This window comes from Bactrocera dorsalis, chromosome 1, assembly GCF_023373825.1.
Source record: "Bactrocera dorsalis isolate Fly_Bdor chromosome 1, ASM2337382v1, whole genome shotgun sequence".
Taxonomy (NCBI): domain Eukaryota; kingdom Metazoa; phylum Arthropoda; class Insecta; order Diptera; family Tephritidae; genus Bactrocera; species Bactrocera dorsalis.
Genome location: NC_064303.1, coordinates 7,188,721 through 7,200,444, shown reverse-complemented (window position 1 = coordinate 7,200,444; position 11,724 = coordinate 7,188,721). Strand labels below are relative to the sequence as shown.

Sequence of the window (11,724 nt, the reverse complement as noted above, 5' to 3'; positions counted from 1 at the left end):
AATAAAACAACAAAAAAATTACAAAAACACTGCAAATTGAAAAATGAAAAAAAAACAATAAAATAATGAACAATACATTAAAACAACAACCATAATGTAAAAACAACAACAACAACAAATAATTAAAAAATAACAACAAATTATAAAAAACGACAAGAAAAAAAACAGCAACAAAAATGGAAAAATCGGAAATACAACAACAACACAAAATAAAATAAATACAATAACAATGATGAAAAACAACAACTCATAATGAAAAACCACAAAAAATAAAAAAACAGCAGGAAAATGGAAAACAAATCGAAAATACAACAACAACAACAATTTTGGAAAACCAACAACAAAAATGAAATGAAAGTAATCTAAAAAACAAAACAACCAAAAACAATTAAAAGCCAAATTAAAAATAAAAAACAACAACAACAACAACAACAAATAAAAAATGCAACAATACCAGCAAACGCCTGCCTAGCTAACACACCCATACACCATACCAGCACACACAATTTATGCCGCTTACATGGGCGGCAACACTTCAATGCATGCAACTAATTGATGTTGCAAAGTGCCTTTGCGCTTCTTTTGTTTTATTATTTCGTTTTTATTTATGTGCTTTGGCAGCAGTTTTTTGTCGATATTTTTTTTTATACATTCATATGCAGTCTTTGACTGTAGCGCCACTTTTTAGCGGCGTTGTGTGCAGCGCTGTGGCATGTTGTGGGCGGCGCTTGACTGTTGACTCATGTTGCTGCGTTTTTTCATTGCCTTGTTGTAATAATTTTTATTGTAAATGTTGCCATGTAACATTATAATTTTGCTGCTGTTGTGCTGGGCAATGCGCAGTTCACTTCTGGGAATTGTCTTTTTTAATTGTTGCTATAATTTGTAGTGGGCGCTGGAGGAACAGAGGTCGCTGACATTTATTTTACAGTTAAATGCAAGCGGGAAAGTTATGATGTATTAAAGGGGGAATGGCACATATGAATCCAAATAGGCCCTTAGTTTTAGAGATATCAATCTCAATTTTTGCACACGTCATTATCTCTCAAATGAGCTGCTAGTTTGTCAGAATCGACGATATCGGCTCGCTATAGAATATAGCTGTCATACAAACTGACCGATCTGAAACAAGTTCTTGTTTGGAAAACTTTTTTATTTGTTGAGATATCTTCACGAAATTTGGTGAAAATTGTTGCAAGAAACATACCTATAATCTGTGAGAATATTTTGTAGATCGGGCCACTATAGCATACAGCTGTCATACAAACTGATTTAAGAAAATCAAGCACTTGTATGAAAAACTTTTTTATTTAACGAGATATCAGCACGAAATTTGACATGAATTAATTTGCCAGAGAAAGCTATAATCTCTGAAGAAATCGTTCATATCGGATCACTACAACATATAGCTGCCATACAAACAGACCGATCAAAATCAGGTTCTTGTATGGAAAACTTTTTTATTTATTGACATATATTATTAATAATGTATTTAATAATTCTGTTCCTTGTTTCATTTACATTCCTCATACAATTTAAATTTTCTTCAAGCACTTACTCTTAATTCATAATCACGCTCAAACTTAAAATAAATAAAATCTCCTCATTTCCACCAAAAATCAGCGCAGCGATAAAGTTTAAGTACCGCACAACGTCATAAATTATTCTTACGTAACTAGAATTCGTGCAATTTCCTTGCAAACAAAATTAGCTTGTTTTCCTTCCACCAACGCATAACAGTTATTAAAGTTAAGCGCACACCGGCAAATTGTAATGGCAACGAAAATAGAGCGCGTTGCTGCCGCCTCACTGCGCTTTCGCAGTAAAATTTTATCTCGCCAAAGTGCGCAACTTTCGCATTTATTTTTGTAATTTCAAATTTTAATTTTTTTCCCCCTAAAAGACAAAAGTGGCAGCTTTACACTCTTACTTGCCTCATTTGCAATTGCCTTTTGCGCTGTGCATCCTGCAAAGCTCTTCAGCTACTTAGCGCATTTAATGCGCTTCGGAACATATGTTTTTGCCGGCGCACAAGTGAGTGAGTAGTATGGGTGTGTGTGTTGGCGTGCGTGTATTAGTTGCTCGCTGTTGTTGTTTGTTGCAAGTTTTATATACATACAAATGTATATATGCGCTTTTAGTTAGTTTTAGATGTGCGTGTGGCAGTGTGTGATGTCCCTGTACCATTTCAAGTGCTTGTTATACATTTTTTCTGTGTTTTGTTGTTGTAGTGAATAAAGCTTACATGTTGCTGTAGCAATCCTTTTGCCACAATATATTGCCATTTTGTTGCGCTTATTTTTAAAAGCACGCGTAATTAGCACGAGAAGTGCAGTTATGCATAAAGTGGCTTTTAACATATAAATGCAAAAAGGAAATTAGAAACAAGTTAGGAATGGCGACGTTAGGGTGAAAACGAATATTTTATATTCCCGCAAATTGCATGAATCAAAGCATTTCCTGGCATCTTAAGGTGCAAAACGTCAACCAGAGGATCGGACTGCATTATTCATACACTGACTGACTGTTTAAGCTAAACAACAAGTTTTGGGTAAAATAATAATGACTGTTAAGTTAAAAAATAGATTTTGAAGTAAAAAATTTATTGTGTCCAAATTTGCAAATAAATTTAAAAAAAGTGAAAAAAAATTTTAACCAAAAAAAAATTTTCCAAAAAATAATTTAAACTGAAAAAAATTAAAAAATTAGCCAAAAAAAATGATTCACCACTTTTAGTCAAATTTTTTTTCAACTTAAAAAAGTTTACAACTGAAAAAATTTTCAAACATTATAATGTCCGCATTTGCAATAAATTAAAAAAGTGAAAAAAAAATCAAGCAAAAAATTTTATTAGCTTAAAAAACTGTTTTTTTCTACTTAAAATAAAATTAAAACTTAATAAAATTTCTATTAGAAAAATTTTTCAACTGAAAAAAAAAATTTTAACTGAAAAAATTTTCAAAAATTGTAAGGCAAATAAATTAAAAATAGGAAAAAAGCAAACAATTTTTTTTTGTTTTTTTTTTTTCAATTTTAAATAAAATTCAAACTTAAAAAAAATTTCAACTGAAAAATTTTTTAAGTTGTCCTTAAACTATAGCACATACTAAAACTCCAGCTAAATATATTAACTAAAAACCCTTTGCCTTCCACACAAAAACAATTCACGCGTACTTTTCACTAACACATTCCGCACTTAAATCCTTTCAAAGTACTCTACGATGGCTGCGAAATCAGAGCTGTCAAGCTAAAGAATTTTCTTTATTACTTCTCTTGATATTTGCGCCACTTTTTATGTACAGTACTTGAGCTAATTTCCTGCTTTGTCAATTCACATTGAAATGCAATATAATTTTTAAATCGAATATTCGCGCACTTCAAAAGTCAATCAAAAATGCTAATCAATGAAAGCTGCCGCACTGACGCAGCTTGCAGTGTCAATAGCTTACATATGTAGATGCAACACACCTTGCTGTTACATAACGGATTGCAATGCAGTGGCAAGCGGAAGAGGTGTGTCGCGCATATCGTCATGCCACAGTGGTGACATAGATGATGCAACATTTCCGCTTTAAGCGCATTTGATAGTATATATCAAATAAGAGCAGTCAACGCGGCGTAGTAAAGTTGAAAGCCAAAAACAAGTAAAAAAATTAAAAAAAAATGAAACAAAAAAATATAAAAAATACAATAAAAGTAATTCAAATATATAGTAGAAAAGCGCCCACATAATGCCGTTCAAGCATTTAAAAATGCGTGCAACATTAAGTGGCACATTTACTGCTTTTGCCCTGACATTCCTCACATGCACTTTGTCACGCAGCCGCGGGTAAGCGGAAATTTGTTTAAAAGCGATTTACATTCAAAAAATACTACGCATACAAATCCCTCTTCACACACGCACACACATACAATTACACGCGCATACTTGCTGAAAAACGACGGCCTGCGGCATTTAGCATAGCGTAAAGCGTGCTCATCCAGCAGGACTTATTTCAGCGCTTCATGTGGCGGCACGCTTGAATGCCTGTGGCGAGAAAAGGCAGACAAAGCGCAAAAAATTTCAAAAAAAGATATATTTTTTTGTAAAAAAAATTATGAAAAAATTTAAATGAGTATGTGCATATATATATTTAAGGTATATACTATACACATATACTGATTTTATGTGAGAGAGCGAGAGGCAAATTATCCTTTTCCGTATAACCTGAACCGCTCAACTGCCTACCACAGTTAGACAATTGGTGGCAGCGGTATCTAGGAGCTTATGAACCTTAAAAAAAAACTAAAAATAAAAAAAAACAACAATAAAAGCATATATACTCATGTGTGTGGTAAAACAAAGCGAATCAACAAGAAGCTGCCGCTTTAATGCTCCGGTTGAGCACACCGGATACATCAGCTCCAAGTTGAAGTGTGCCGCTTTTCCTACTTTTTTACAAAGCTATTATTTGAATATTGGTTCTACAATCTAAATAAGTATGTGTCTACAGAAACACACCCACATATGTAAGCAATTATGAGTAAGCTGGTTGAGCCGCAGCGCTTTGGCGCTACTTCAAGTGGTTTTGTTTGCGAACAATTGACTGGAATACACATAAAAGGAGGGTCATACAAAGCATGTGGCACAAAAGGATGATGCGAGAGGCTTTAGTCGAGAAAATTAGAGTGGAAAAAATGAAGGGGTGATGAGTTTTAAGTGAGCTTGTGGATACCAGTTGAAGGAAAACATAGGGTTATTTTAAAATATTTGAGCTAACCAAGCGGTAACTTAATTTGGAGTTATCTGTAATATTTTATATTTATTTTTTTATATAAAAAATAGAAGTCTTCTAAGAGTCACTCTTGCTAACGTCATATTTTTTTTCTTTTTGCAGATGTTGAAACACGTACAAATCTCGCCGCTTCGCAATCGGTCCGATTCGGTTTCACTACGCTCGTCCTGCGCTTCATCGATATGTGGCAGCCCGGAGCCGCCAACTGAGCTGCAGCGCACGCCCTCACGCGCATCCAGTTATTCGAGCTTGAGCGAACAATTGCCACAGGTGAGTTCAAGAAAAAATAAAGTAAAAATTTGAACTAAAAAAACCAATAAAATACAATAAAAAATAAAATAAAATAAAATAATAAAATTAAATTAAATAAAATAAAAAAATAAAATAAAATAATTAAATTAAATTAAATTAAATAAAAAAATAAAACAAAATAAAACAAATTAAATTAAAATAAATTAAAATAAAATAAATTAAATTAAAAGAAATTATATTAAATTAAATGAAATTAAATTAAATTAAAATAAAAAAAAATATTACAGAATTTAAATTAAAAATAAAAATAAAATGAAAATGAAAGCTTAATCTAAAATTAAATTAAAATAAATAAATTAAATTAAATCTCGATTAATTACTTTTAATTAAATTAAGTAAATTAAAATATGAAAAATGAAGACACAATTAAATTAAAAAACTAAAAATTTTAAAGAAAAGAAAATAAATTAAACATTAAATTTAATTAATTAAAATAATTAATTAAAATAACATTCGAATTCAAATTTTAATTAAGATTAAAAAAATTTAAACCAAAATTCCAATTTATAAAAATAAAAAATTGATATCAAAACAAAAATTTTAAGGAGCAGAAAATTAAAAAAAAATTATATTAAATTTAATTAATTAAAATAAAGTAATTTTTAAATTAAAATTTAATTGAGATTTAAAAAAAATTTAACTTTAAGTTTAAAATTAAAAAAATATATAAATTAAAAAAAAAACAAGTTTTTAGGAACAGAAAATTAATTAAATTTAAATTAATTAAAATAAAAAAATTTCCATTAAATATGACAATGAAAATTAAAAAAAAAAAATATGTGTATACATAAACATAATTGAAATAACGATAAATTATAATTAAAATTCAATTAAAAATAAACGAATAATTAAAATAACGATTAAAATTCATATCAAAATCAAAATTAAGCTTAAAATTAAAATTAGATTATAAAATAAAATTAAAATTGTAATTAAAATTGAAATAATTTAGAATAAATTAAATTAATATTAAACTAAAATTTAAATTAAAATAAATAATTGTAATTAAAATTAAAATTGAAATAATTTCGAAAATTTAAATTAATGTTAAACTAAAATTTTAATTAAAATAAAATCTGAAATTTAAATTTAATTTAAAATTAAAATTAAAGAAATATGAAAATTAAAATTAAAACTATAATTAAAGGAATATAATTAAAAAATATAATATGAAACTTAAAAATAAAACTAAAAGATATGAAAATAAAAATTAAAAATTTAAAAAAAATATATAAAATTTGTATTGAAATGACGACTAATAACCAAATTAAAACTAAAATTTTTAATTAAATGAAAAAATAAAAAATTATTAAGGTTGAAATCAAAATTAAAATTAATATTGAAACTAAAATTAAAATAAGAAACAAAATCAAAATTAATTTTAAAATTAATTTAAAATTATAATTAAAGTTCAAATTAAAATTTAAACTAATTAAAAATAAAATTATAATTAAAATTAAAACTGCAACTAAAATTAAAACTAATTAGAAATAAAGTAAAAATTAAAAACAAAATTCAAGTTAATATTAAAATTAAAACTAATTAGAAATAAAGTAAAAATTAAAAATGAAATAAAAATTAACATTGCATTACGTTTAAAAAATCAAACTAATTTTATTTCTCTCTTCCAGACGACCATCAAAGTTTTTACGAACTGTCTAAAAATCGATATCGAATACAAAACACTAGGCATACAATGGGACACAACCAGCAAGGAAGTTATAACACAGCTGCTCAGACGGTAAGCTTCTATCAAAAAAACCATTAAGTCTAACATACTTAATTAAACTTATTTTTTTTTAACTTTCTTTAGCTTGAAAATGCGTCATCGCGATCCACGTCTCTTCTATCTCTCTATGGAAGTGTCGGTGCGACGTGCTGGTGTGAAGACCATACTCGTGCTAGACGATGATACACGACCGGCTATACTACAAGCATGCCATCCGAAAGGCGAGTCAAGGTGAGAAGAAATTGAAAATTATATATTTTTCTATTTCAAGATTATAGTTTCGTAATGTTAGAAAGCTACCATAAGCACTTTGGCTAATACATAATCTTTGTACTTACAGATTCTGCTTGCAATTAAAGCCAGGTGGCTTAATACGCGTGCACACCTCGGCCCTACAACCCTCCTCACAATATAAATCTTTGGTTATCTCCGAGGAAACAACATCGGATGAGCTACTACAACTGCTGCTTTCTTGCTACAACTCCATGGAACCCGTCGAACAGTTCTCTATATACGAAGTAAGTAACTTGGCCAATGTTTATTGCTAAAGGGAGAACCGACTCTCTCTTTGGGTTAGATTTTTCATTTTTGAATTTGTGTGTTGAATATTTTGCTAATTTTTTACTTCTACTTCAGGTCTGCCCCGGTCAGGAATATCAACGAAAATTGCATCCCGACGACATACCGCTACGCGCTCAATCCGAACGCATGCGTCGTGGTGAAACCTGCCATTTCCTGGTACGCCGCAATCCGAACTACAGTCGTCGCCGCCAACTGCTTGCCACGCTCAATGGTCTAACTAGCAACGGCACTAACAACAACAACAGCAAGTCTTTTGATGCCAACAGCACCGTTTCCTCATTGGAGGATGACAGTAGTCTCTTGGATATATCCATCGAGTCTCTAACCGACGATCTACACAGTTTAATGGCTAGCGATGAAGATGAAGACGGCGCTTCATCCAACTCTGGCTCATCGGACACATCCTCTGAGGGCTCAGCTGGTATGCGACGCACACCATCCACACTCTCCGTCGTACCAATACAACCGCAATCCAAGTCAAAAGCCGTCGTCGCTATCGATGTGTGTCCGAAGTGTCGCAATACGTTTAAATCATGCGAATTTTGTCATAAAAATTCGTCAATGATGTTGCAATTACAGCGTTCGAACAGCACCTCGAGTAGCAGTAGTTGTGCCACGACCAAAACCTTACAAATGCATCTGCCCAGCTACAGCCCCGTGTACAATATACGCGAAATACGCACAGCCTCGCATAGCTTCTCCGCACTCGGCAATGACAAGAAGCTGCTGGATATACAGTTGAATGGACGCTTCGATACGAGCGCCTGCACGCGGCTACGTCCTCAAAGCGTCTGTGTAGCGCGCTCCACGCGCATGCTCACCGACGGCAATGGCAACAGCAATGCGGTGGAGGGCGCGTTGACAGCACAGGCTGCCAATGATTTAAATGGTAATAATGTGTCGGCTGGAGCCTCGTCGATGTCTGCGGCGTCTTCGGTTGGCGGCGAGATGGTGAACAATCATCCCGCTAAGGGTTTGGGGCATTTCGTCTATCTGTAGATAGCTTTTATGGCGTCTTAGTGTAAGGCTGTGGAGAGTTGCATTCTGTATTCTTCACATAGACTAGTCAACTAAAAGAAAGTGAAAATGTTGCGTATAAATATTTTTTTATTTAAAGATTGTATGAGTCGCTGAACTTCAGTTGTCTCGGTGTAACGTTGATCTAAGCATTAAAATATAAGATCAGTTGTCAGCGGGACTGTGCGGGCTGTGCTTAGCTGGAAAGCAACCGGTCTAAATATTGTTTCTATTATTTTTTCCTTTTAAAAAATAACAATTATTTTTTTTTAATTTGGTTCTTTAATTTAAATTCAAAAAAATTAATTTAAAAAATTAAACAATTTAATTTTTTTAATTAAAAAAAAAAAAATTTAATTTTTTAAATTAAATTAGTTTTTAATTAATAATTAAAAAAAAAAAATTACAAATTAATTAATTAAAAATAAAAAAATAAATTAAATTAATTTGATAAAAAAAAATAAATTAAATTAAATAGAACTAATTAAATTAAATTTAATTATTTATTTTTAATTAAATTAATTTAATTTAATTTAATTTTTTGGTTTAAATTACTTTTATTATTACAAAAAAATTAAATCCTTTTTTAACTTTTAAATTTTTTAAATTAATTTAATTAAAAGAAATTAAATTAAATTCATTTTTAATTTTTTGTTTAATTTTTTCACTTATAAATTTAAAATTTTTTTCAATAAAAATATTTCAACCAGTTCTCACCAAACGTATACCTCGCACAGTTCCGCACTTGTTGCGCCAACCAACTGATCACAAAGCAAAAATTCTAAGTGTCTCCATTATAATGCCTGTCTCCGTAATATTTTGTAAAAAAGAAACCTTTGTAAATAGCTATTTGCTCTTTAGATAATAGTTTTCTTTAAAGAAATTACTTGTAATTATTAGTTTTAATGAAGTTTGCGTATTTTTTATTAAGTTTTCAACAGCAAATCGTAGTGAAACCCAACCAAAGAGCATTTTAACACAATTTCAATAGCTTAGTTTCTAGTTTATACTTAGTACTTCACGCTCTATGCTAATTAGTTGAATAAAATTGTAAAAATTAAAACGAAATGAATATAGAAAAATAAGTGCCTACTAAATGTAATGACAGCTATGAATTACACTGTATAAAAATCGATCGTGTCGCTTTATTTATTTGCTTTAAATTTTAAAAAATATGTGTAAATTGTTGTGTGTATTTGTATTTTTATAAAAAAAGTAGTTTTAGCGTATTAACAATTTGTAAATTTATGTTTTTTGTAAGCAGCAAAACTAATTCCAAATATAGTTTATATGTTGCACAGTGTATGTGGTGAATATTCACGCCTAATACGTGCGGAAGCGGAGTATAAAATTGCAAATAAGTGGAAATATTGTAAGCATGCCGTGCTAATGGACAGTTCATTTAACCAAAATATTATATATGCGTACACAGTAGAGTCTATAGTCTGTATCACAATGCCTAAATAATGCTTAAATAATTATATTTATATGCAAAAGAATATTAAAATATGAAAATATGCCTGCAAGCTCTCTCTAGCATAGCAAATAATATCCAAATTGTATTTGTTTTAATAATTTAATTTATAGACTCTGCTAAATGTCTGTCCCTCAAGTCCTATTAAACACTCGACAACTTAATATTTTAGTTGCCTAAAAACATAAACATTCTATGTACGTACATATGTATGTATAGTATGTATTTAATAGCGCTGCTCACTCAATGTAAAAGCTAATAAAGCTAACACTTTTCCAAATACACAAGCTATATGACACGAAAAATAAAATTCAAATACAAATGTGTTTCATTTCAATTTGCCACGAAGTGGGTTACTGGGGCATGCAACTGCATTCAATTGCATGCCATGTAAAAATCGTCCTTATAAATAATAGTGCTTTGTTTGTTAGCTACAAATAAACAATATGTACATTAGTGTGGGTCATTATTAAGGGACAAAATATTGAGAATCGATGATTAGTAGTCAGAGATCTCAGAGACATTGTTTGAATATCGGAAGGATCAGTGAAAACTATTTTGAAAGATCATTTGTGTCTAATAAAAGTGAAAGCACGATTGATTCCAAAATCACTAAATATTTTCCCAAGACAGCGTCAAAATAACGTGTGTGAAACAGTAATTTCCGTCTACAAGAATGTCATGAAACCTATTATTTCTGGCGATGAGGCTTGGATCTATGCTTTCAGTGTGGAAACAGGCGATCAATCGGCCGAATAATGTGGCAAAGGTGAGCTGAAGCTGAAAAAAACACGTCAAAGCAGGTTGAAAATCAAGTTTATGTTGACAATGTTCTTCGATTATCGAGGTGTAGTGCACTCCGAATTCTTTCCGACCGGCCGAAGTTTTCTTTGCGGCTATCTTTTCTTCAGCCTTGTCGAGTTGTTTGAGAATGATGGTGGGTGTAGGGGATCTAAGTATCTTACCACTTCTACGGGAGACGGTCCCGTCGTTCCTTCTGGTGGTGTATTCATTTTTGTTCTAATGGGTCTTTAAGAACCCCGTGGTTATATGTGCAAGCCGGGAGGCCACGCGAGGGTTGACACAAATCCTTATGAGAGTTCATGTTCAGAGCCATGGAGGTGAGAACGGTGTTAGTCTATCCACCATTACGGTAAGATGTCACTCTTACCTAATCGTCCACCAGTCAAACCAACCCGTTCGGGGTTTCCAGTACTACATACTCCATACTCCAGTACTGCCTAGTGCCCAGCGTCTGGTCGGCGTATTCTTTCATATCGTCGACGTAATACCTCTTACCCAAGAAAGCAGTTCCGCTTCAAACGAAAGTATCCTAGCAGGAACTGCCTGGAGAGGAGTTTATTACGCTACTTAACTGGGAGCATACGAACCTCACTATGTAGGTGTTCGATAGGAGACATCAAAAGACCTCCTCTCGTAGTCCGAAGTGAAGTCTTCTGACAAGTTTGCAGTTTCTTTGTCTGCGTTTTACACATCCAGATGACCATATTAGTGGGTTTCTTATTAGAAACTTTCGAAACCGTTATTTCTATCTCAGAACCAATCATTTCTTCGAACCAGTTTATCCATCCTAATGCATTTGCAACGGTTTAAGCAATTATTTGCACCTTTTTTGTTAGTCAAAATAGGCGAAATGGCATAAAAGTAGCAAAAGTATTGCAAATAAACCCACACTCAAAGCTTTGCCAGAAATATGGCGCACATCAAGCGACCGAGAGAGCTTTATAGGCCATGCAAAATTCACTGTCGCCGCAAATAAATTGCTTTGTTATGCAAAAGAGCTAAACATACGAACACAAAGCGATGAGCCTGTG

General features: G+C 31.6%; 1 protein-coding gene across 3 annotated transcripts in view; it reads left to right on the top strand.

The window, feature by feature from the left end:
* Positions 1–8,704, top strand: part of LOC105234242 (uncharacterized) — a 77,073-nt gene extending 68,369 nt beyond the window's left edge. For 2 of the 3 annotated variants that reach the window (XM_049462580.1, XM_011216533.3), the window contains exons 2-6: positions 4,878–5,045; positions 6,719–6,828; positions 6,901–7,047; positions 7,157–7,334; positions 7,453–8,639. In XM_049462580.1, coding sequence (XP_049318537.1) covers positions 4,878–5,045; positions 6,719–6,828; positions 6,901–7,047; positions 7,157–7,334; positions 7,453–8,397 — 1,548 coding nt within the window. In that variant the 3' untranslated portion in view covers positions 8,398–8,639. Of the gene's footprint in view, positions 1–4,877; positions 5,046–6,718; positions 6,829–6,900; positions 7,048–7,156; positions 7,335–7,452 lie in introns of all 3 variants that reach the window. The other variant, XM_011216532.4, reaches the window with a different exon arrangement.
* Positions 8,705–11,724: the final 3,020 nt, after the last annotated feature.